Source organism: Felis catus, chromosome D3, assembly GCF_018350175.1.
Source record: "Felis catus isolate Fca126 chromosome D3, F.catus_Fca126_mat1.0, whole genome shotgun sequence".
NCBI lineage: Eukaryota > Metazoa > Chordata > Mammalia > Carnivora > Felidae > Felis > Felis catus.
Genome location: NC_058379.1, coordinates 16,956,050 through 16,983,192, shown reverse-complemented (window position 1 = coordinate 16,983,192; position 27,143 = coordinate 16,956,050). Strand labels below are relative to the sequence as shown.

General features: G+C 38.9%; 1 protein-coding gene across 2 annotated transcripts in view; it reads left to right on the top strand.

Moving 5' to 3' along the window:
* SPPL3 (signal peptide peptidase like 3) overlaps positions 1 to 27,143 on the top strand; it is a 138,399-nt gene that overhangs the window by 64,247 nt on the left and 47,009 nt on the right. The window contains exon 2 of one of the 2 annotated variants that reach the window (XM_023241495.2): positions 24,989 to 25,066. In XM_023241495.2, the coding sequence (XP_023097263.1) occupies positions 24,989 to 25,066 (78 nt within the window). Of the gene's footprint in view, positions 1 to 24,982; positions 25,067 to 27,143 lie in introns of those variants that run through there. The other variant, XM_019814624.3, reaches the window with a different exon arrangement.

The window sequence follows — 27,143 nt, the reverse complement described above, 5'->3', positions numbered from 1 at the left end:
ACTATCAGGAATTTATAATTTGAGATTTTAGATTGTTGTTGGGGTAAAGGCAAGTGCTGCTGCTGGTTTTTATGTTTTGAACTGTGCAGAGTAGTTTCCTGGGAATTAGATTAGCCCTGAAATGTTATGTCAGCTGAGAATTTTGGTTTCTAGGTGACAGTACTGCTGGAGGAAAAAGGACTGGCTCTCCCTTCAGAGAAAAAAGCTTTCAGTGGGAATCCATAGTAGCTTTTTTTTTTTTTTTTTTTTTTTGATTCTTCCTTCCCAACTCTCAGATTAAAATGATAGATTAAAATGGGTGGCTCAGTCGGTTGGGCCTCCGACTTCGGCTCATGTCATGATCTCACGGTTCCTGAGTTCAACCCCTGTGTCGGGCTCTGTGCTGACCAGCTCAGAGCCTGGAGCTTGTTTTGGGTTCTGTGTCTCCCTCTCTGTCTCTGCCCCACCCGTGCTCATGCTCCATTTCTCTCTCTCAAAAATAAACATTTAGGGGCGCCTAGGTGGTTCAGTCGGTTAAGCGTCCGACTTCGGCTCAGGTCATGATCTCTCCATCTGTGAGGTAGAGCCCTGAGTTGGGTGCTGTGCTGACAGCTCTGAGCCTGGAGCCTGCTTCGGATTCTGTCTCTCTCTCTCTCTCTCTCTCTCTCTGCCCCTCCCCACCCTCTCCCTCTCTCTCTCTCTCTCTCTCTCAAATAAATAAATAAACATTTAAAAATAAACATTTTTTAAAAATTAATAATAAAAAAATGGGTAAAAAAATAAATTAAAAATGGGTAGCTCAGACGGTTAAGCATCTTGATTTCTGCTCAGGTCATGATCTCCCCGTTCATGAGATTGAGCCCCACGTCTAGCTCTGCACTGACAGCTTGGATTTCTCTCTCCCTCTCTCTCTGCCCCTCCTCCGCCTGCACATGTGCATGCTTGTGCTCTCTCCCAAAATAAATAAACATTTTAAAAAAAATAAATAAAATGTTAGTGTAAAAGAGAATAGGGAGCCTCTGCAAAAATGATCAGGAACTACAGAACTTCAGAGGAAATGACTGCTTGAAGAGATGGGAGAAACGAGAAGCTTTTTTTTTTTTTTTTTTTTTTTTTTTTTTTTGTGTATTAAGCAAACACTGGTGGAAATAGTAAACTCCATAATAGGAAAGGAATACTGAATCAGAGATACAGGTGATCCAACAGGAATTCCCAAAGTATCCAGCCTCTCTCTCCCTTGCATAAACAGTGGGGCATATACAGTGGGCATAATAAGTGAAATACAGAAATAGTGACATGGAGGAATTTCTGCTAGAGGGGTGTGAGTAGGACCTAATTAAGTTGGAGCCATGGACAGTGAACACATTTTGCCTTTCTTAGAAGAAGAGTATGCTTAACTTGGGGATGAGAGCTGGTCAAACCATCAAGCAGAACTGTATGTGGCTAGGCTTCCTTCTGGGGTCACAACAGAGTCTACATGATGGGATTTCTAGCTAAAATGGAGGAATACAGTGATGTTTACACACACACACAACCTTGGGATCAGTAATGACATTATTTTTCTTTGATAGCAGACTGGAGCTTAGAAGTCTACTCCTAATCAACATCCAGTTCCCCCCCTGTCCCCACCCCCACCCCACCATCTTCCCCATGTAGCCTTCCAATGTCAGTTGTTGGATGCTTCATGTTTCCAGTTACTCAGGCCAAACCGTAGTAGTCATCCTTAGCTTCTGTCTCTTTCATGCGTATCAGGAAATCCTGTAGACTTTATCTTCAGAATACAACTAGAAATCTGATTATTTCTCACCACTACCATGACTTTCACTTGGTAACAGCCACCATATATTGTCGTTTGCCAGGGCTAGCTACTACAGTAGTCTGTTTTCTCTGCTTTTGCCATACCCCCTGTAATCTGTTCTCAGTATATCAGCCAGTCATCCCCTTTTTCCTCCACTTTTTAGAAAGTCAGATTTCTTAAAGTATAATTTACAAACAATAAAATTCACTTTTTAAGCATAGAGTTTTATGAATTTTGACAACACGTAGTCTTGTATCGACCACCATAATCAAGAAGTAGAGGGAACATGAGTCAGGTTTCTACCTCAGTTGTTGCCTCCTAACTTTCTGTTTTGTTTTGTTTTAAAATTTTTTTTTGTTTATTTTTATCCTTGAGAGAGAGAGACAGAGTCTGAGTGGGGAGGGGCAGAGAGAGAGGGGGAGCCAGAATCTGAAGCAGGATCCAGGCTCCGAGCTACCTGCGCAGAGCCCGATGTAGGGCTTGAACTCATGAACGTGCAAAATCATGACCTGAGCCGAAGTCGGACACTCAACCGACTGAGCCACCCAGGCGCCCCACTGTGTCTCCTAAATTTCTAATTGCCCAAATAAATGGCTGTTTGTAGGAAGATGGAGGGAGGGAGAGAACACTTCAATTGCCCCCCAAAAGTTCCTTCATGCTCTTTTGTAATCATTTTGTAATCAGTCCCTTCATCTGATCCCTGGTCCCTGGCAACAGGTTTCTTTCCTCTCTCTTTAGTTTTATGGTTTCTGGAATGTCTTATAAATGAAATCAGGTTTGTAGACTTTTTAGTCTGGCTTTCTTGACTTAGCATATATAGATCCATCAACGTTTCATGTGTTAGTAGTTTGTATTTCTTTATTGCTGAGTCTACTCCACTGTGTAAAGGTTCCATAATTTGTTTATCCATTCACTAGTGGATGGACATTTAGATTGTCTCCCAGTTTTAACAGTTCTGGACAAAGCTGCTGTAAGCATTCACATTCAGGATTTTGTGTGGCTGTGTATTTTTATTTCTCTTGGGTCATATGGTAACTTTTATATGAAACTGCCAAACTGTTGCTAAAGTGAGTACCATTTTGCATTCCCACTGGCAGTGTTTGCAGTTTCTGGTAGTAGCTCAGCTTCCTCAGAGCACTTGTTACGAACAATAACAAGTTGTAATCAACTTGTTTTTAATTTGAACCATTGCAAAAGATGTATAGTTGTATCTTGATAGAAGTTTTAATTTCCTTTTTTTAATGTTTCTTTTTGTTATTCAATTTTGAGAGAGAACGAGCAGGGGAGGGGCAGAGAGACAGGGAAAGAGAGAACCCCAAGCATATTCTGTGCTGTCAGTGCAGAGCCTGTCGTGGGGTTCAATCCCATGAACCAAAATCATGATCGGAGCCCAAATCAAGAGTCAGATACATAACTAAGCCATCCAGGTGCCCCAAGTTTTAATTTTCACTTCCTTAATGACTAGTGGTGGTTGAGCATCTCTTTATTTATTTGCCATCTGTATCTCTTGGTGAAGTGTCTCTTCTGATCTTTTGCTCAATTTTTTATATTGGGTTATCTGTTTTCTTACTGAATTGAGAGAGTCATTTATATATTGTGGTTAATCTTATCTTAATGTCCTTTATCTTATATGTATTTTGCAGAATTTTCTCCCGGTCCATTGCCTGACTTCTTATTTTCTTGACAGTGTCTTTCGAAGAGCAGTTTTTATTTTGATGAAGTCTGATTTACCAAATTCTCTTTTAAGATTTCTGTGTTTTGTGTCTTAAGAAACCTTTACCTAACCCAGTGTCCATGAAGGTTTTTCTCCTCTCTTTTCTTCTAGAAGCTTTGTGGATTTCAGTTTTACATTTAAGTTTATGGCTCATTTTGAGTTACTTTTTATATCCAGTGTGAGGTTTTTGTTGGTTTGCATTTGGATGTCCAGAACACTTTGTTGAAAAAGACTGTTCCTTTCCACGTGGTATTTGTGTCTAAGTATCAGTTGATCATAACTTTTCGATTTCTGGAATCTCTCTGTTCTGTAGAACAGTATGTATATTCTTCATCAGTATCACACAGTGAATAATGTAGTTTTAGAGTAAGTCTTGAAATCAGTTCATGTGAATCTTCCAATTTTTCTTCTCAAAATTGTTTTGGCTATTGTAGTTCTTTTGCTTCCATAAAAAGTTAGGGTTGGCTTGTTGATACTTATAGAAATTTTCTAATTATCAGTTTTATTGATTTCTGCTCTGTATTTTTTCCTTCCTTCTACTTGCTTAGCATTTCATTTTCTGTTTTTTTTCCTAGTTTCTGAAGGTGGAAGCTTAGGTCATTGATTTTTAAACCTTTTTTCTTTTCTGATATAATAATTTAATGCTGTAGATTTCCCTCTATACACTGCTTTGGCTGCATTTTGCATATTTTAGTATTTTTTGTTTTCATCTTCATTCAGTTCAAGATACTTTCTAATATCCTATGTGATCTCTCATTTTGACCTATGGATTATTTAGAAGTGTGTTGTTTATTTTTTTATTTTTTTATGTTTATTTTTGAGAGAGAGAGATAGAACGTGAGTGGGGGAGAGGCAGAGAGAGAGGAAGACACAGAATCCAAAGGAGGCTCCAGGCTCTGGGCTGTCAGCCCAGAGCCTGACATGAGGCTTGAACTCAGCCATGTGATCATGACCTGAGCCATAGTCAGACACATAACCAACTCAGCCACCCAGGCACCCCTAATTTCCAAATATTGGAAATGTCACAGATTTTCTGTGGGTGATTTCTTCTAATTTAATCCCATTGTAGTTGGAGAATATATTTTATAGGATTTCAGTTCTTTTAAATTGCTTTTATGGCTTAGCACGTAGCCTATCCAGGAAAATGGTCCGTGTGTGCTTTGTTTCTTGTTAGCACTCAGAACATGCATTTTGATCCATCGTACAACTTAATGATCAGGGCTGAGGTTGGGGAACAAGCAGAGTTGAGGATCGTGAAATGGTTTAGAGCATGACCTCTGGATCTGGAGGCAGACTGCCTGGATTGGCTTGCTTAGCTCTGCTTCCTCCTTAGGCAAATTAAAATTAGTTTGTCTCTCTGTGCTTCCATCTTTTCATCTCTAGAGCTGATAATAATAGTGCCTTCCTCAAATGGATGTTATGAACGTAAAATGAGTTGGATGTAAACAGCTAGTACAATGTCTAACACATAGTAAGAGCCCCCAAAATATTTGCTGTTGTTATTGTTACTGTTATTATATGACAGCAGTGTAATTTCTTGGTCTCACAGACCTGTCAGATAGGGCCTTGTTTGGTTGCCTGGATACTTTGTAAAAAAATTACTCCCCTTTTAAAGGTTTTTCTCATTTATTATTTATGAGAAGCCAAATAACACTTATTTGAGGGTTTGTGTCATGTATGTGTCGAGGAAAATGGAAAGTTTGGGAAATCTATATAACCCAAGCTTTTAAAACACTGTAATTTAAACTCTAAACAAGAATTTGACTCTTAATCAACAGTTTCCTCTGAAAATATTCTTACAAGTAGCAGAAATCTCCAATTATAAGAGTCCAGTACCCATTATAACTACTAACTAAAAATAGTCTTTCTTTGTGTGACTTTTAAATATTGACATTCATCTTATGAATGTCTCACTTTTTGTCAAGATTAATCAGAAAATTCATAACTGAATTAACCCAGGGCTTCTTGTTCTTGTTTCTGTTTCTAATAGTATATTTGTATTGTTCCCCCACCCCCACCCCCAGAGTCCTGGACAGTAGTTATTTGATCTGAATCTTTTTAGAGGAGCAGAAGTGGATTAATTCCAGCTAAAGACCTCAGTCACTGATTCTTTGCATGTATCTCTGAAAACAAACAAACAAACAAACAAACAAGGAATTAAATATTATTACTGAGGACAGAAGAGTCCTCTTTAGACCATGAGTTTTTGGAGTTATTTAGCACAGATTATTTTAGAGCTCCTGGCTCAAATAGTCTAGATTTGAATCCAGACTTTGTCACCTACTGATTTTGTACCATTGAACAAGTTCTTGAACACTTTTCTGTTCAGCAGTTTCATCCTTTTAATCTGGGGATAATAAAAGTTGCCTGTCTCATAGGGTGGTAATGAAAATTAAGTCATGAAATTAAAGTACCGAATAATACTTAGCACATAATAAGTGCTTAACAGTTATCATTTTCTATTATTGTTGCGGTTATTATTTGTGTTTAGTTTCTGAATCAAGAGTTAGAGACCAGGTTTTTACCAGGCTTGTGTTGGAAAAAAGATTTCTTCTTTTAGAGCGGAGCTTCTCCAAGAGTGTGCTGTGGGTCACAAAAGCTGCTCCAGAAAAAAAGGGGAGAAGTGGTATAAGTTTTGCCAGAAATATATAATGAGCTTCAGGAAGTTCTCTATTTAAAAAACAAAACAGTAGTCAAGTTTATTTCGTTTAGCTCAGCATTTAACAAACCTACTTGTCCATTACTACTTTTAGTTATGCACATCAGTTTAAATGCCTAAGAAACTTATGTCCCATAGAATCTGGGAAACACTATTTAAGAGGCTTGGTGGTGTTACTAATGCTGAAGTTTGCCAGATATTTTCCTATTATCACCCTTATATTTGTCTTATGACATTAGCTCAGCTGTGACCAATTTTATTAAGGTTCTGGCTTACCATTTCTGTTCCTTCTGAATCACTAAATCCTCGTATAATCAAGGCAGTGGTGAAGTAGACAACTGCATTTCTCTTTCTACAAGGGGCTATGCTGTGCGAGCTCAGGAGTAGAAGTTGGGCTCCTGTCCAAATGAGGGTGGGATGGGGCTGAGGGGAACTTGGAATTCAAGTATGACCTTACAGTAAACATATGTTTATAATATTGGGAAAACAGCAACAAAGCTCTTTTTTTTTTAAATGTTTATTTATTTTTGAGAGAGAGAGAGAGAGCGCATGAGCATGGGAGGAGCAGAGAGAGGACACACAGAGTCAGAAGCAGGCTCCAGGTTCTGAGCTGTCAGCACAGAGCCCGACATGGGGCTCAAACTCACAAACCGTGAAATCATGACCTGAGCCAAAGTCGGATGCTCAACTGACTGAGCCACCCAGATGCCCCAGCAGCAAAGCTGTTTTTATAAGAGTTGGAAGACTTGTGTATTACATGAATGTTGCACAATGAATTGCACAACATTGAGTTGATAAATGTTGGCCATTTTTAACATGCTGTTGTAACTAGAACATTGTTTAGATTCTGAAGTCTCAGCACTGTTGGTCTTAGATTCCTTATAAAATCTATTGGAAATAGAGTAAAAGTAATGTTAAAACTTTCAGAACACTATAAGCTTTTACTTTGAAATCTATTATTTGGAAACCTTACCCTTTACGACTGAATTGGAGGCAAATTAATGAATTACCTCCAGTTTAGTTGTCAGACAAATTAACGATGTTTTCCTATTGTGGACCTTCATCCATGGCCAGTCCTGGCATCTGGTACATTAAATGTAGGTATGCCTTTTCCTCATACTCTGTAGTAATAGCTAGCTGATGCAGGTAAAAATCCAGTTGAATAAATTGGGTGGGTTCAAGTTGAAATAGAACATTAGCACCTGAAAATGTGGTAGTACAGCTAGAAGTGAAAAAGGATTGAGGGACTAAGTAGCCAAAAGGTATACGTATAAGTATATGGGTCTCTGTGGAAAAAATTGGGCCCTGGGGCTGATCTTGAATTGTCTGCTAGAAAATGACAAGTAATTGTATCTACAGTCAGTCCTTGAATATCTTCACTAATAGAGGGAAGCCTTTTCTTGGGAAATCCAAAATGGCAACTATTCAGAGTAAACAGAGTACTTTAGAGCTTCTGTACCCAAACTGTCTGGATTTGAATCTGGACTCTGTCACTTAATACTTTGTAACCTAAGCAAGATATTTCATTTCTATATTCCTTAGATTCCTTATATGTAAATTAGAGATAATAAAAGTTAACTATTTCCTAGGGTGGTAATGAGGATTAAATAACTATTACTCAGAATGAGCCAAATCTTTGGTAAATGTTAGCTCTTATCCCCTGTAGAATTATTAAAATAAATTTTCTTACTTTTACCCTTTTCATCATCTCTTAGCTGAAGAATATGTGATTCCCATTGAACAGTGAACTTAAGTTATTAACATTCCATCTACCAGATCACTTCATTGAGAGCTTAACTCTATGAGATAGATGGTGTTATTATCACCCTCATTTTACAGATGACAACATTGAAGAGTAGAGAGGTTAAGCAACTTGCCCAAGGTTGCAGTTGGTAAAGGACAGGGTCAGGATTTGAACCCAGGACATCTGACTACAGAGCCTTTTGTCTTAACTGTAACAATCTCACAGTGCACTTCTCTGTACGCTCCATGTTTCATTGACCCAGCTCTCATAACTTTATTAGGTGTTTATCCTCCTCAATTTCTGCATTTCCATCTTCTTACCATTTTATATTTCATCTTTTCTGCTTAAAATACCTCCATTTTTCAACCAGTCTTCTAGGAATCCTTCCCCAGTTCACCTCATCCAACTCTTGATATCTTTCTTTGGCATCTTTACCTGGCTGATTTCCACAGCACTTAGATACTCATTATTCTTTGAAGGGAATTCAAGTGTCCCTTTTTATATATTAATTCAGTATGAAGAGTTTCTAACATGAATTTTATAAAAGTACATGATTAATTTGAATTTAAGGAAATTTCTGCTTAAGATACTTCCAAGCCTACTCTTTTCTTTGAACCTGTTGTACTTTGTTCACTTCATACTGAATAACTAACTCTAGAAAATCACCTGTAATCTCTCCTAAATCAGCCTTCATCCTCATCTGCTTTTATGAGAGGTAATAACAGGGGTAATGGTTAGAACTGTGGACCTTTGGAGCCATACTGTATTCACATCCTGTTTCTGCCACTTTTTTTTTTATGTTTAGTTTTGAGAGAGAGAGAGAGACAAAACGTGAGTGGGGGAGGGACAAAGAGAGAGGGAGACAGAATCTGAAGCAGGCCGTAGGCTCTGAACTGTCAGTGCACAGGGCTTGAACTCGTGAACCACGAGATCATGACCTGAGCCAAAGTCGGACCCTTAACTGACTGAGCCACCTAGGCGCCCCCTGAAACTTTCTGTAGGACTTGGGGCAAATTTGTTAGCATCTGTCTCACAGCCCCAGTTTGCTCAGTACATATGCTCAGCCTTTAATGTGATCTTTTTTCCCTCCGCTCTAAGTTCTCCCCGTAGTAATTCCTAATTTCCATTGTGCACTGTTCAGGATAATTGAAACCAAAGATTAAATACTGAGTGAAAACGTTTTGCCATCAAAAAAAGTGAATCCAGTCCAGTCCAGAGTCTAGGCTCTAGGAGATGAGATTTGAAGTAGAGGAAATGGATTGGGGCTTTTGAAGACAAAAGATAGTAGAGTACCATGTTAGAAATTGGAGTGTCTAGGTTTTGTAGGTTGCTGAGGCTTGTTGATGAATGAGGTAGGCATGGGGCCAGGAGACGGTCTGTGTCGAGGTTCTTCTGCCTTGGTTTGAGACTTCTGCCTCTGGTACTGATATGTGAGGTACCTGGACCTGGATTTTGGTGCCCAGTCAGGTGTCTCCACTGTCAGGCTAAGTGGTCAGGTCACTGTCATATTATAGAAATTTTCACTCTTTGTCTCTTCTTCATTCCCTTTGCCCAGTGTGTCACCAGATCTCCTTGGTATTTCTTTCAAAATATAGTTTGTAACTGTTTACTTCCTCCATTTCTACTTCTTATTAATCTGGGCTATAGGCCTGGATTCTTTTTTTTTTTTTCTTTAAAAAAATTTTTTTTTAACATTTATTAATTTTTGAGAGACTGAGCATGAGCAGTGGAAGGGCAGAGAGAGAGGGAAACACAATCCGAAGCAGGCTCCAGGCTCTGAGCTGTTAGCACAGAGCCCAATGCAGGGGCTTGAACCCACGAACCATGAGATCATGACCTGAGCCGAAGTCAGATGCTTAACCAGCTGAGCCACCCAGGTGCCCCTAGGCCTAGATTCTTGTAAGAGTTTTAGTTTGTCTCCTTCATTCCAGTCTCCTCTCTTCTGCCCCTTCCATCTACACTGGATATTTCTGTCTAGTTGATTTTCCAGAAATATTATTGTGTCGTTTTTATGATTTTACTTCATTGATAATGGTAGTATTTCTAGATGAGATTAAAATTTCAACAGATAAAATTCTACTGACAAACCTAGAATCTAAGTATACCATATTTTAACCTAATCACTAGATAGAAACTCATCTTCCAGTTAATCTCTTTGGAATTTCACTCTTCTGTGAGAGAAGATACTTGCTCCTAATGATACTATTCTCCCTGTGTACCTATGTCCTCTTCCCAGAGTTTGACTTTAGTAACAGAGATGTTCCTTTTGTGTTACTAAATATAATGACTGTACAATAGATTTAAGGTTTGTTTGTTTGATTGTTTATTTTGAGAGAGAGTGCACACACATGGGCACACAAAAGTAAGGGAGGGACAGAGACTGGGAGAGAGAATCTCAAGCTGGCTCCTTGGGGTCAGCACACACCCCAAAGTGGGGTTCCATCCAGTGAGCCATGAGATATGACCTGAGCTGAAACTGAGAGTCAGATGTTTAACCGAGTCAGATGTTTAACCAGCTGAGCTACCTCCATGCCCCTTGACTGCCCGATAGATTTAAGGTAGTATCATATAGGAGGACATACTATGGGAAAGGGACTGGGGGTCTGTTTACTCTTTAATGTTTGTTCAGCCCCATCTACAAATAAACTGTCTATGTTAAAAATCTATTACAGTAGCTACTTAAAAATTTTTAAGTTGGGGCGCCTGGGTGGCGCAGTCGGTTAAGCGTCCGACTTCAGCCAGGTCACGATCTCGCGGTCCGTGAGTTCGAGCCCCGCGTCGGGCTCTGGGATGATGGCTCGGAGCCTGGAGCCTGTTTCCGATTCTGTGTCTCCCTCTCTCTCTGCCCCTCCCCCGTTCATGCTCTGTCTTTCTCTGTCCCAAAAATAAATAAATGTTGAAAAAAAAATTTTCTTTAAGCTGTCTTTTCAAATGAATTACAGTATGAGAGTTTGCTGCCATTTCCAGTGTGAAAAGGGGTCAATAACCAGAAAACTAACATCTAGTAGCATTTAGTGCTGAATCAAGATCTCAACTGATGTGATTACATGACTAAATAAGACTTAAAATATATATGTAATTGTAACGTTGGTGCTTTAATTTTAAATTTATGTATGTATGTATGTGAGAAAGAGCGTGAGCCTGTGCAAGCTGGGGAGAGGGGCAGAGGGAGAGAAAGAGAGAGAGAGGGAGAGAATTTCAAGCAGGCTCCAAGCTCAGCATGGAGACCAACTTGGGGCTCAGTCTCACAACCCTGGGATTACGACCTGAGTCAAAATCAAGAATCGGGCACCTGGGTGGCTCAGTCGGTTAAGTGTCCGACTTCGGCTCAGGTCATGATCTCACGGTTTGTGAGTTCGAGCCCCGTGTCAGGCTCTGTGCTGACAGCTCAGAGCCTGAAGCCTGTTTCAGATTCTGTGTCTCCCTCTCTCTGACCCTCCCCCACTCATGCTCTGTCTCAAAAATAAATAAACGTTAAAAAAAAAAATTTAAAAAAAAGAATCAGACACTCAACCAGGCCACCTGGGAGCCTCATGATGTTGGTGCTTTTAAAAGTTTAAGAAAACGTTTGTCTTTAAATTTGGCTTTTTGAAAATAAATTCTACCATAGATGGGATGTTACGTTTAACTGAAGGATATAAGCTTTTAGCATATGGTTAAAAATAAATGAAAAAATGTAGCCTATTCAGAAATCACAAGCACTTTCTTTTCTTAGCATATCCTCCTAAGATCCTAAATGCAGTTTTTATTTTTTATTTTTTTAATGTTTGTTTATTTATTTTGAGAGAGCTTGCGTGTAGGAGTGGGGGGAGGGGCAGAGAGAGGAGAAAGGGAATCCCAGGCAGGCTTCCACTGCACTGTCAGCACAGAGCCTGACACACGGCTCAATCTCACAAACCGAGATCATGATCTGAGCCGAAGTCAGCGGTTGGACACTTAACCAACTGAGCCACCTAGGCACCCCTAAATACAATTTTTTAAAATGTTAGTGTCATGGGGCGCCTGGGTGGCTCAGTCGGTTAAGCATCTGACTTTGGCTCAGGTCACGATCACAGCTTGTCGGTTCGAGCCCCGTGTCAGGCTCTGAGCTGTCAGCACAGAGCCTGGAGCCTGCTTCAGATTCTGTGTCTCCCTCTCTATCTTCTCCTCCCCCATTCGTGCTCTGTCTCTCTCTCAAAAATAAACATTAAAAAATTAAAAAAAAATGTTAGTGTCATTTTAAAAATTCACATAAATGCAAAAATGTGAAATAGTCCCATTTTAAATAAAAGTGGTATTATGTGACATATTGGTCTTTAGCCTGCTTCCTCCTGTAACGGTTTTTCCATGCTATTCTTTTAAAATTTCTTCATAGTGGAGTGAAGTATACAAAATACAATGACTATAGCAAAAGGAAAAAGGTTGATTAACCTCACTGTGTTTCAGTTACTTCATCTGCAAAAGCATTTTATGCACTACTTGACACACTACTCAACAGAAGATTGTTATTGTTTCGAGGAGGAGGGAGCCATCAGCCTATAGAGATGGTAACTGAACACATGACAGTAGACAGTGTCACACAAAGACAATGCGTGGAGTAAGAAGTGAGGGGGCACTGATGACAGAAGCCATGATGAGCAGAGGAGAAGGAGACTAAGAACTTTTAGGAGCCAGAGAGATAGGAGGAAGTCCAGAAGAAAATCGTGAATGCTGGGACAAAATTGTTTTAAGAAAGAAAGCGATCGCTGTTTTCAGATCCTGCACGGAGCCAGAGAGAGCATGTCAAGTAAGATACTGACTAAAGTTTACTGGATAAAACAACAAGATTGTTGCTGATCTTGGGGAGAGGGAGAGCATGTTCCATGGAGTACTGAGGGCAGAAGCCAGATTGTGTCAAGAAGACACTAGCAGAGGGGCACCTGGGTAGCTCAGTTGGTTAAGCGTCTGACTCTTGGTTTTGGCTCAGGTCACGTTCTCGAGGTTTGCAGGTTTGAGCCCCGTGTCAGTCTCTGAGGACAGAGCCTGCCCGGGATTCTCTCTCTGCCCCTCTTCTGCAAGTTCTCTCTCTCCCTATCTCTCCCTCCCTTGCTCGTGCTCTCTCTCTCTCTAAATAAATAAACCAAAAAAAACACAAAAAACAAAAAACAAAAACCCTAGCAGAGACAGCAATCCACCCCTGAGTCCCTAGAAGGTTTGACCTGGCCTGTTTCACCTTTCTGGTCTTTTTTCTTTTCACTACCTCGTACCAGTCCCCCCACACCACCCCCCACCCCAGCAGATACTCTTGTGGGAGTGCATTGTAGCTCTTGCTCTCTCTCTCCCACCCATGCGTGCTCCCTCACCTCTCTTTCTAGCCTAGCTGAGCTACTGGACTGTTGGTCATCTCTCAGTAGACCGTACTCTCACGCAGGCCTCCAAGCTGAGCTTCTACACTGATCCATAGTATGGCTTAATTTGATAACCTTTTTACTTTTCTGTTCCTTATCAGACAGTTCTCAATGGGTGATATGGGGCTGGGTCTTTATCTCGGAGTGCCGCACTTATGAGAGTACTAATGTAAATAGTCCTGCATGCATTGATGCGTAAGATAGGATGGAGCAGTGACAGAAGCAGTTATTACCGTTAGAGCCTGTAACAGACGTTACATTTTGCAAGATAATGGGGAGATTTGTTTGGTTTTAGATGTGTTGAATTTGAGGTGATGCAAGTACCCCCATGGGCATTGGAGACTTCTTACTGAAATTCGGTCTGTCTTAGAAATCCCCTTGTTCTGGGACATTCCTTTTGAACTTCTCTAGTTTATCTTGATAGAAGTAAAGGAGGCACTGTGACTTAGGTCGTCAGGCTTCTTTTTGCTTGTCCACAGAAGTAGGTCTGTCGTGAGGAGAGGTCAGCTACCAGGAAATGACTAAATGTCAACCTGTAGCATCCAGTTTTATAAGTCATTGGAAAATCTTCTTAAAGTCCAAATTTTGGAATTGTGTGGATGCTTTCAAGACTTTGTTTACAGAATTATACATAAAGCTATTATATTGTCAGCATTAAATGGCAAAGAATAATCTTTTAATGAGACTCATGAAGTGAAAATTTGCTGAATGTTTTTAAGAACAGTGTTAAAAAAAATCCCCTTCTTGTTTTTTTTTTAATTTTACTGTAAAATAAATGTAAACATAAAAGCTGAACTGCTAACTTTTTAAAAGTTTATTTATTTTGAGAGAGCAAGCATGAGCAGGGGAGGGGTAGAGACAGTGGGAGAGAGAGAATGCCAGGCTGTCAGCGCAGAGCCCGACGTGGGGTTCAAACTCAAGAACCATGAGATGATGACCTGAATGAAATCAAGAGTCAGACACTTAAAACTGAGTCACCCAGGCGCCCCCAGTTTAACCATTTGTAAGTGTACAGTTCAGTGGCATTAAGTCCACTTACATAGGTTGGGCAACCATCACCTCTGTCCGTTTCTGGACCTTTTCATCGTCCCAAACAGAATTCTGTACCCATTAAATAAGAATTCCCCATTTCACCTCCATCTAGTCCTGGTAACCTCTATTTGACTTTCTCTATGAATTTACCTGTTCTAGGGCCCTCATATGAGTGGAATCAAACACTATTTGTCCTTTTCTGTTGGACTTATTTCACTTAACGTAATGTTTCCAGAGTTCACCTGTGTTGTAGCACATATCAGCATTTCCTTCCTTTTTTAAGGCTGAGTAATACTCAGTTGTATGCATACACCACATTTTGTGTATCCATTCATTCATTGATGGACACTTTGGTTGCTTCCGCCTTTAGGCTGTTGTGAATTATGTTGCTGTGAACATGTGTACAAGTATCTCTCGAGTCCCTGCTTTCAGTTGTTTGGGGTATATACATAGGCCTTACTAAGTTTTGTGGACACATATCCTGAGAAAGTATTTAGACATTCAGGAGCAGTTTCTTTATGAAATACTAATCTTGACCAGCATGTTAACACAAATTTTTGTAAGTTTTTAAGGAAATTTATTTAGTTCAAGTTCTAAAGCAATCTTGGCTTGGCTAGTGATACAAAAATGTCTTCAAAAGCTGCATTATAATTTTCTTTTTTGAAAATGAGTCCCTTGGTCAAATGGAAATGCATAAACCACTTTATTCCAGCTTGTTTCTGTCTACTTTGAGAAAACCAGTTGCCTAGGTTTTTCCCTTGCCTTAAAAATGTATGTTACAGCCAGTACAGGGCTATTTCTGGCTGCTGGTGTTTTAACACAGGAGTCACAATTATGTTGCTGGGTGTGTGCTCAAATCACCAAAAAATGCACATGCTTTTGAAATTGTAATATGAGGATCTGTCTAAAAGAGTAATTCATAGGAAAGAATGGAAGCATCTTACCATGGAATCCGTCAGCGTGGGGTCTTCTTTCTGTTTCACTGGAACCCTGTAAACCCTCTCTTACCTATTGTAGGCAATAAAATGTGTCTGAAAACAAAATGACTACAGATCATCTTTACTGCCTTAGAGACTAATACCTTTCTTTCATAGGAATATGCTCAGTCCTCAGATTTTGCATCTCTGATGGAAATAATTTTTCACCGTGCTAGCTGGATAAAATAAAATAGTAACATATGGTGCATCTCATATATGTTTTTTTCCATAAAGTATTTGGTGCTAATGAAGAGATAGGAAGAATGAAAATTCTTCATTTCTAATCCAAAAATATTTTGATATTGGAAATCCACCCATATTCATGGTATGACTCAGAGATGTTCGTGACTCTTGCTAGACTACACACACACACACGCACGCACGCACACCCCTCTTTGTGCAAAACAGGAAATAGTGCCTCCCTGACCAGATGGGCTTGGCTCAAAAATTGTCACCTTTGTGAAAAGAAAAGGTGTCCCTCCCACCAGGTGGCTGCATCCATCCTGTAGGACTCAAGGTTCTGCTCATCAAGCTTTGTGCCCGAAGTCCTGCTGCATCCTCCAGGAGGGAAGGGTAGGATGTATTTCAACATTCGTTGGCCCTCTTAGTTGGGTGGCCTTATTCAGTAACAACAATATACAATAAGGGTGAGCAAGCTTTTTCCATATAGGACCAGTTAGTAAATATTTTGGGCTATGTGAGCCATGTGGAGACTGTCACAACTCTACTGCTCTGCCAGTGAAGCACCAGAGCAGCCATAAACGATACCTGAATGAATGAGCTTGGCTGTGTTTACTGGAATAGCAGTAGGCCATAGTTTGCCCCCTCCAGTACGTGGCAACCCATAGCACCTCCCATAGCACTTTATTTCTCTATTAGAATATTACATTCTGTCACCTTGTACAATGTGTCTTTCTTACTAGATCGTCACTTTCTTAAGTGACTGTCTTACTTTGTGTCTTGGACATAAAGATTAAATTTAACTTATTAAAATTTTATTTCATAAGATTATCTATTCCATTATTAAGCGTAGGATACATATTTGGTTTTTTTCCTTAAAATAATGGAAAAATGTGGAAGGGAATTGTGGATACTATAATGTTAGATATTTTAGATGAAAATACAAATGAAGTCCTCTTTGAACATACTCTACCTTAAAGGGAAAGCTAGTATTGCTGAGGCCTGGAATGTAAGTCATGTTGTGCATATCCTATTTAAAGCCAAAAATCTTGCATAGCAAAATAATTTTAACTACTTCTTGGTGTTTTGTGATTTTAGAAGTTCATATGAGAAAATGCTAGGAATTTGTAAAGCCAGTACCTGTGGGTAAGTGTATAAGGCAGCTGTTCTCAAAGTGTGGCCCACAAATCCCTCAGGGTTCCTCAGACCCTTTTAGGGGGGCTACCATTAAAGTTATTTGTCTTTTTCATTTTGATAGTTTTTCCTTGTCTTTTTCATTTTGACATTTTTTCCTTATGGTGAAAAGCAGTGGTGGGTAAAAAAACCAAAAAACTCTGCTGTGCGACATGAATCAAGGCAGTGGCACCAAACTGCACTAGTAATCATAATGTTCTTCACCACTGTGCACACACCGTTCATTTATTTATTTTTATTTTGGGGGACACCTGGGTGGCTCAGTCGGTTAAACCTCTGATTCTTGGTTTCAGCTCAGGTCATGATCTCGTGGTTTGTGGGTTCAAGCCCCGCATCGGGGCTCCATACCGATGGTGTGGAGCCTGCTTTCTCTCCCTCTCTCTCTCTGCCCCTCTCCTGCTCTTACTCTGTCTCTCTCTCTCAAAATAAATAAATAAACAAATAAATAAATAAATAATTTTTTAAATGTTTATTTATTTTTGAGAAAGTGCAAGTTGGGGAGGGACAGAGAGAGGGGGACAGAAGATCTGAAGCAGGCTTTGCACTGACAGCAGCCAGCTCAGTGTGGAGCTTGAACTCACAGGCTGTGAGATCATGACCCAAGCCGAAGTTGGATGCTCAACCGACTGAGCCACCCACGTGCCCCTCACACACTACACTGTTTTGTTTTGTGTTTGTTTAAAAACAGAAAAACAGTTTCCCTTAGGGTGAAGCAGTGAAAATTACTTTTATTAAATCTCAATCCTTAACACATTTTTAAATAATAAAATAGAAAGTTCTCAAGCATGTATGCTGTATACTAAGGTACCATTGGTTTTCTTGAAAAAATACTTGTGCAGTCATTTGAGATGGTAGCTGAACTAGCTCCTTTTTTCTTGGAACACTGTTTTTACTTGAAGAATGACTAGTGGACAAACTAGAGTTATTCACACTTTGATGTTTGGCAATTTCTCAAAAATTAATGAAGTGAGCCTGTCATTTAAAAAAAATAAAGTCGTTTTGCCAGTAATACAATTTGGGTTTTTTGGTTTGTTTGTTTGTTTTTAGAGTATTAGTTCTCAGTGATTAGAGATTGTTTATTTATTTATTTTTTTTTAAGTATGAAATTTATTGTCAAATTGGTTTCCATACAACACCCAGTACTCATCCCAACAGGTGCCCTCCTCAATACCCATCACCCACCCTCCCCTCACTCCCACCCCCGTCAACCCTCAGTTTGTTCTCAGTTTTTAAGAGTCTCTTATGTTTTGGCTCCCTCCCTCTCTAACCTCTTTTTTTTTTTTTTCCCCTTCCCCCACCTTTCCCCCCCATGGTCTTCTGTTAAGTTTCTCAGGATCCACATAAGAGTGAAAACATATGGTATCTGTCTTTCTCTCTATGACTTATTTCGCTTAGCAGAACACTCCAGTTCCATCCACGTTGCTACAAAGGGCCATATTTCATTCTTTCTCATTGCCACGTAGTACTCCATTGTGTATATAAACCACAATTTCTTTATCCATTTATCAGTCGATGGACATTTAGGCTCTTTCCATAATTTGGCTATTGTTGAAAGTGCTGCTATAAACATTGGGGTACAAGTGCCCCTATGCATCAGCACTCCTGTATCCCTTGGGTAAATTCCTAGCCGTGCTATTGCTGGGTCATAGGGTCGATCTATTTTTAATTTTTTGAGGAACCTCCACACTGTTTACCAGTGATACAATTTGAACTTTTAAGTGAAAATTAGAATTTTGGAAAACTGTATCTGTTATCATTAGTCTCAGGAATGATGTTAACAAATGTGGTTTTTCAGATACTGTGTAATGAAATGTGACCACATCTGGAAAAGCTGCATAACTCAGTGAACCAATATTTTCCAGATGACCAGTGTATGATGTTACAGAATCATTCATGGGTAAAGGATCCATTCAAAGTATAGCATAATCCTTTGGATTTTAACATAATATATTTTTTAAAAAACTTAACCGATACGGTTTCAGATTTCACATTGAAAAAAAATAACCTTTAAGAAATTACCACTTGTTGAAGTGCAGTGTAGCATTAAAGAAGAGTCTCCTCATTTACCTAAAACTGTTGTTATAATACCCCTCCCTTTTCCAGCTACCCATATGCGTCAGGCCAGATTTCCTTCTCCATAGCCTTCATAGTGTTCAACTAAAGCAACATATGGCAACAGACTGAATGCAGAAGCAGATATGAGAATCTGGTTGTCTTCCATTTAAGCCAGACATTAAAGAGGTGTGTAGAAATGTAAGAGAATGCCCCTTGTCTCACTAAATTCTTTTTTGTTTTGGAAAATAGTTCTTTTTCCTTTAAAAAAGAATTATGCTCATGTGTAATGGTTTTGTTACATTTAAATGAGTTAGTAAACGTTTTCATTTTTTCTCAGTTTTAATTTCCAGCAGCTGTTACCCATAGGAACAAAAGCTCTAAGGGGTCTTCCTTGTGTAAATAGTTTCAAGACCAAAAAGTTTGCAAAGTGCCAGTCTAGGGCACCAGACAGTGCTAGGTTGGAATATTAGTTGCTTGGTTTGTTGGGTGGACAAGAATGCTTTCATTGTATAGCTGGAAGGCTGACACATAGAACACGTTATAGAACAGTACTCTCTGTGTCTCAGTTTGGCATGATTTTTAGCAGGATATGTGTTATAAGCACTTGCTGGTAAAGCAGCTAGAAATAGATGTTTGACTGTAGAGCAATTACTAAATAAAATCCAGCATGGTTCTAAAAATCTTAGGGTGTAGAATATAATCTTACTGTATATGAGAGAACTTTCTGGTAGCTTTCTGTCTCTATTAAGGTTTGGGGGAATATGGTAAAAGAATTAGGGGGTTTTGTAGTGACCACGTAAAATATCTCAACAGCTAACCTGTACTAATACATCACTTGGCAAAGTCTCCCGAGTCTGTCTTCAGTACATTTGGCCAACCTGATTTTGGCCTATCTGAAAGGCATGTATTTAGTTTCTTTTTGCATTTCAGTAGTAGTTCTTTTGTTTCAGTCTGTAGAGTAAGTTCCTGTCTTTAATGTGCATTGAGTCTCGGGAAAAGACGCCTCACTAGGAGAAGGTCCTGAGAGATGATACACATCTGCTTTTGGCCGTGGGAGAGCCTGAAGTGTGGGATAGGAAGAGGCTGTGAAATAAGACTGTGGGCTTTGCTTTCCTAGAATTGGCCAGACTACCTACCCTTTTTCCCTGGAATACCTTTCCCTCTGCCTGCCCTACTCTGGTCGTACCCCAGAAGCCCAGACCCCAGTCTCTGCAGTAAAATTCTTGGGTCTTCGCATACTTGTGAAGTGTTTCTGATTCTTTACTTCTCTTTGCAGGCAAAGAGAATAATAGAGGTATGGATGAGGCCCTCTTCTCCCTATCGTTATCAGCAGTTAAAACCTTTATTAAACAATCTGATAATGAAACAAAAGAGCTGTGGGTTAGACCCTAGAGCTGGCCAGTTTTTGTAAAAAATGACTCAAGAGAAGAATTCTCCCTTGGTTGATTAAACCAACCAGTTATGGAATGAGTTAAGTCACGGGAATAAAAGGCACAGCTTAAGGAATATTATCAAGGATATTATAATAGTTGTATGGTAACAGATGGTAGCTACACTTGTGGTGAACACAGCATAATGTATAAACTTGGGGAATCCCTATGTTGTACACCTGAAACTAACGTAATCTTGTGTGTCAACTATAGTCCAATGTAAAAAAATTTAATAACAGTTTTCAGTAGTCTGGAAACAGTGCTGCCTTTGTCAGCTCATTTGCCTATAAACATGCCAGTGATCGGCCAAACATATTTATATGGTAATATTTATTATTTTTGGAGGAAAAACACAGTATAAAAACCTAGAGTCTTGAAAATAAAAATTAGCTGGGCCTTCAAGTTTGTCTAGGCCAAAAGAGGATTTTATAGAGACCAGGAAAATGTAAAAAGCTTGCCTACGGAAGATCAAATGGCTAGTTATAGAATAATTAAAGATAGAAACTGGAGCTTCCTGACTCCCAAGTTTGTCATCAGATGATCAAGTCAGTTTGAGAGATGATGGAGTAAGTCTGCCTATGTTCAGAACTGCCCCCGGCTCCTCAGCTCAATGGTGACAATCACACAGGTCCACAGTTTCCATACCTCAAATTCTGAAAACCCAGAGTTTTTCTGTAATTCACATGGAAGCAAAACCTGACCCAAGCTTATGAAGCGGTTTCTAATCTTTATTTATCTTATTTAGTGTGGTTATTCATGTGTCACTACAGAAATATTAATATTTGATTATAGGGTACTTGCTGCTCTAGACCCCAGTGAGGGGGTTTTCTGCAACACATCTATCCTCAAGGTATTTTTTTGAATAAGGGGTTGTATACATGTAGGACTTAATGTCATAGAATGGTTGTGAAAATTAAGCACTCAGTAAAACGTTAGATGTTGCTCTTACCACCAAGAAAATCCCAGAAGCCCAATTTTGAACTATAACAGGGGTGTCTTCCTATACAAGTATACATCAGTGCAGTCATTAGAACTTGCTACATTGATGGAAATGTTCTTTATCTGGCCATTCAGTAGAGTAGTCATCAACTATTGGATACTTGAAATTCAACTAGTGTAACCAATGAACCAAATTTTTAATTTCATTTAAATTTAAATTGCCACGTGTGGCTGGTGGCTAAGTGGCCATTTTAGTGCTAGTGGCTGCTATATTGGACAGTGCAGTTCTGTATTTGAGTTCCCGTTCCATTTATTCTTTACTTTGATATTTTTGTAATTATCTTATTATCTCTTTGTATTGATTAAGTTACATGATCCAGCAGATTATTTATTGGCTAACACAGCTGGTATGAGAGAGAGAACTTATGTTTCTATGTCCGTCCTGGGCTTATCATCAGCTAAATAGGTGCTTCTGTCTTCAGGGCTTTTTAAAGACTTAATAGTAAAATGTACATGTTTCAGCGTAAACTTGACAAGGGCAACCTCTAATGAAATAAACTTAAATGATGCGTAACGCATAATGTATCTATGCCAAGAAGTCCCTAAACTCAGAGACTGTAAGTAGCAGAAGGTTTTCTGGTAAGTGTGGAAAAAGAAAAACTTCATTGTCAAGTTGTCTTAGGATAGCAGGATGTTCTAACATGTTCAGTGTTAGTGACAAAATGTGCTAGCATGTTCACATTTCTTAAGCAGATGTTATTTTGCAAAAATGATTTCCATACACATTTTAAATGTAATAGTATGTATAATATCAATGTTTTTGATAGGCTCTAGGCTAGACAAGAATTGTTTTTAAATTTTTAATGTTTTATTTTTGCGAGAGAGACCGACAGACAGTGTGTGTGTGGGGGGGGGGGGTGCGGGGAGGAGGGGCAGAGAGAGAGAGAGGGAGACACAGAATCCGAAGCAGGCTCCAGGCTCTACGCTGTCAGCACAGAGCCAGACGTGGGGCTCGAACTCATGAACTGCGAGATCATGACCTGAGCCGAAGTCAGAGGCTTAACGGACTGAGCCATCCAGGCGCCCCAAGACAGGAGTTAGGGTGCATCGGCGAGAGTACAAGATGCAGCTCTTCCTAATATTTTTCACAGGATATTTGACTGTTCAGTATCATGATGTGGATGTTATCTTTACCTGTGGGATTCCATGATTGCCTTTGAAAAAAGGGCAATGGAAACATTCCTGTATTCACTAAATCTTAAATTGACGAAAAAGAACAGCAAAGGCGGAGGCATCCCCGTGTGTTTCTGTTGACGTTAGAAACAACAAGCTACCCTCCTAATTCAGGAGGTCAAGTGAGGTGAAAAAGTGTGGTATGCTGTGGTTAATAACTCAGAAATGAGAATTTGTAGACAATATGTATATGGTTAAAAGTTGTGTTTATTGAACCTAGGTGATTTCTCTTAAAAAAAGAAAGAGTACAGTTTAAATTATCAGGTTTTCCATGTCTTAATTTTATAGCAAAAGGCCAATAAATTAAGGCAGTAGAAAAGAATAGCCCCTGTTACATAGTTGAGTTTGAAAAAAGAGCAAGTTACAGAAGGACACGAAGTGTGTATCCCTTTTTATGGTGTGTATACATTCTGCATACACACTTTATGTGGAAGGATACACATACCAACTTGTAAACAGCGTCTGCTCCTAGGGAATGGGCATGTGGACAGGGGGGAGGGGCAAGGCACTTGTACCTTTGCTTCTTACCTGTTATTTGGATTTTTACAATGAACATGAATTATTTTTGTAATTTTTAAAAAATAAAATTGATACTATTTTTAAAATGCTAAAATTGGCTAAAATTAATTTTAAACCATATTCTGCATAATAAGTTCTTTGTGTTAAAAAGCTTTTTGTAAAACTTCCAGGGCGCTTGGGGGGCTTAGTCGGTTAAGGGTTGACTTCGGCTCGGGGCATCACCTTACGGTCATGAGTTTGAGCCCCGCGTGTCAGCCCCACTGATAGCACAGAGCGCACTTCAGATACCGTGTACCCCTTTCTCTCTGCCCCTACCCTGCTTGCATGCACGCACACTCTTTTTCTCTCAAAAATAAATAATTATTTTTTTAAAAGCTTTTTGTAAAACTTCCATAATGATAATTTGAGTTGAAAATATATGACATTTCAAAAAGTTTTATTATAGGGGTGCCTGGGTGGCTCAGTAGGTTTAGTGTCCGATTCTTGATTTCGGCTCAGGTCATGATCTCATGGTTGGTGAGGTAGAGCCCCATATTGGGCTCTGCACTGACAATGTGGAACCTGCTTGGGACTCTCTCTCACTCCCTCTCTCTCTCTGCCCCTCCTGCCCCCCCCCCCAATAAAGTAAACAAAAAAAGTTTTATTATAAATTGTGGACTAGATTTGGAGTCAGCTTTTACCAGATTTTCTTGTATAGATTTGAAAAATAAAACTGTTCAGGCTAGAAGAAACCATTTCCTGAAAAAAGGCTCCCTTTGTTTTTTATAGCTCTGGAGTTGGAAAAAAATGTTTAAATTCTTTTAAAAATGCTTGTACTAGGGGCGCCTGGGTGGCGCAGTCGGTTAAGCGTCCGACTTCAGCCAGGTCACGATCTCGCGGTCCAGGAGTTCGAGCCCCGCGTCAGGCTCTGGGCTGATGGCTCAGAGCCTGGAGCCTGTTTCCGATTCTATGTCTCCCTCTCTCTGCCCCTCCCCCGTTCATGCTCTGTGTCTCTCTCTGTCCCCAAAATAAATAAACGTTGAAAAAAAATTAAAAAAAAAAATGCTTGTACTAGCCTTTAATCATGTGAAAAGCTGCTTAAGCTCACTTTTAATCAATTTTAAATTTTAATTACGTCAGAAAATTAATGCAAATGAAAACCATATCGAGATACCAATTTTCATGTTTCAGATTGGTAAAAAGTCAAAAATTATACAACATTCACTGTTGACAAGGCTTTGGAAAAGAGGAACCCTAACCTGTTACTGGTGAGAATGCAAAATGATAGAACTTCTCTGGAGGGCAGTTTGGCAACATCTATCCAAATTGCAAGTACATTTCCTCTATGATCCAGCAGTCTCACTTTTAGGACCTTTGTTCTGCACAGACGTGTCATTTCATGTGTGCGTTGCAGGTATAATTTACAAGGCTCTTTATTACACAGTTGTGGGTAACAGAATTTTTGGAAACAACCACAGTGTCCATCTAAAAGGGATTTTTTTAAAAAACAAAAACTGTTTTTCAATGTGTCCACACAATAGAAATCTATGTAGATGTTTAAAGAAAATAAAAATAAAGAAGAGAAACTCTGCACATAGTGATATAGGAAGATCTCTAGGTTATGTTGTAAAAGGAGGGTGGGGGGAGTACAGAGTGTTAATCTTTTGTGTGAGAAATGGTGAGAAATAATATGTGTTGATACTGTATGTTCTAGAACGCTATACAAGAAACCAGCCAGTAAAAGTGGTTATCTCAAGAGGACCTGGGGGGAACTAGATGGGAGTAAGACTTCCTGGTTGTATACCTTTTGGCATATATAGTTGTGATTTTGGTACCATATGATAATCACTGAGACTTTATCTTTGGTACGGTAATGGTAGATATCTTGGCATATCTTAAATTGGGAGTGGATGTTGTAAGCATCATGTGGTATACGGAGATGGGATTTTTACATTGATGTCATTTAACATCCTATGAGTGTTAACTAATAATAGCTGTGAACCTACACATGTATTCTTTATGTTAAACTAGCAGGTCTCAGTTATGTTATTTTGTTAATGCTAATTTACACCTTTTTTTTTTAACTTAAAGACAATAATGAAACTTAGTGAGATCGAACTCCACCATACTGTAAACTCCATGAGGACTTGCTGCCATGTGATTTAACTTTTTTTTTTCTCATTTCTCTAGGGCCTATTCCCTGGTGGATTCCAGTCAAGTGTCTACATTTCTGATTTCCATTCTACTTATAGTCTATGGTAGTTTCAGGTAAGATGCTCTCAGGATGGGACAAATTTCAGTTGGAGGTGGAAGCAGCATTGTGCGGGAAGTATGAAAACTTGCTGCTGTGTGAAGGGAAACATGACTTTGACAAGAATCGAGTGAGAGTGGGATAATTCTGAAATTTGTTCTTTGGTTGGCTGCCGGTAAAACACTTCATTTTAATGCAAACATGTAAATATTGCTTGAAAATTAAAATTTAAAATTGCTTAAATTCTGGTTCTGAAAGTAATGACTCCCATAAGTGTACTCATTGAAAAGATCAAGGAGAGAAGCCTTGCCAACGATTCTACAGTCTCAAAGGGAACGGCAAGTTTTTCTTAATACAACGGCATTGACTTAGGTTGAGCCACATTGAGCAATTGCCAATGATTTCATATGGTTCAGCCTACTATTATTAGGATCGTGCCCAGTATCATTCCCCAAGTATTCTGTCTACTGACCTTGGAAATGCTGAGACTGGATCCTCTTGAAATTCCTGTCCTAAGCAGGCAGCCATAGGAATACAAAGGAAAGTCAGGAAGCTAGATACTCCCTTCTTTTCACACTCCTTACTTGAGGGAGGAGCTTTAGTGGTTATATAACACAGATGTCTTGTGGCTTATATATTTACAAATGGAGGCTGATAATTTTTAAATTGAGAACTTGAAAGGGGGTGACTGATAAATAATCAGGCATAAGAATTTTGGACTGTCCAGTATTATATCTGGATTTGGATGAGTATTTGGTAAAATCAGACCTCCAGGCTTTATCCCAATACTGGCTAGAACAAGTAAAATACATTGATAATTCCAGTATCAGCTGATAAAAGTTTTAATCATTGAGATTTCTGCCGAGAGCCCTAGGTTCATAACCACTCTGAGAAGGCCTTAATCAAGCCAGAGCAATTTAGAACCTTATCAACATAATCTTGATATTTTGTTATCTGTCCTTTGGATGAGTTTCTGATTTTTTCTCTTTGAGTATATCATGTATCAATATTTCAAAAAACTTTGTAATTAAAACCAAAATCTTTTAGACTCAAAATTCAAATACTTACTTTCATCAGTAGAAATGACTTTTTGTTTGGCGTGTATTTATATACGGTGTACATTTTCGTAATTTAACTCATTTATATTCTGATTATTTTTACATAACAAAAAATATTTTCCTTGATCTTCTTCATACTAATTTTTAGTAATTTGATATTTCTTTGTGTTACTACTCTTATTCTACTATTGTTGGACATGTAGATGGTTAAAGTGACCATCTTTTTATTTTTACGTGTTCTGTGGTTGGTTGAATTATATCCTTAAGTCAAATATCTGAAAGTTGAAATACTTTGCCAGAGAGTATGAGCTGGCTGTTACTACATACATATTGCCATATTGTTTTCCAGAAAGGTTATAGCAATTATACAATCGGACAAATTTTAAACAAAATTCTATGTAGTAAGTATACCATGGAATTAGATCATATAGATGGAAAGGATTTCGCCAGTCAACCTTCGTATTTTACAAATAGGGAAACTGAAGCCCAACAAGATGAAGTAACTTGACAAAGATTACACAACTAGTTGGTGACAGACTCTGGATTGGAACCCAGCTCCTGATGCTTCTGGTCCAATACCTTATGTCTTTTATACTTCAGTGCATTTCTGCAAAAAGTAAATCATGATGCCTTTGATTACACATTTAAATTGACCTCAAAAATAAAAATAAATAAATTGACCTCACTGAATAAGTTTGAAAGTGTTTTCTTCTGTTTCCTGGAAAAGATTGTGCAAAATTTTGTTATTTCTTCTTTGTGTATTTGATAGAACTCACCAGTAAAGCCATCTAAAGTTGGGCTTTTCTTTGTGGGAAAAGATTGTTTCTGTTTTTTCCTACTTTGTTCACTACTTTTTTTTTAAGTATTGGTAAGCGCTTAAAATTTTTTTTCATTGTGATAAAATATACATAACAATTTACTGTCTTAACCATTTTGAAGTATACAGTTCAGTAGCAGATTTGAGGGTTTTTTAATACCCATTATTGTACTTTTATTTTTTATTATTTTTTTATGTTGATTTTTTTTGAGAGAGAGA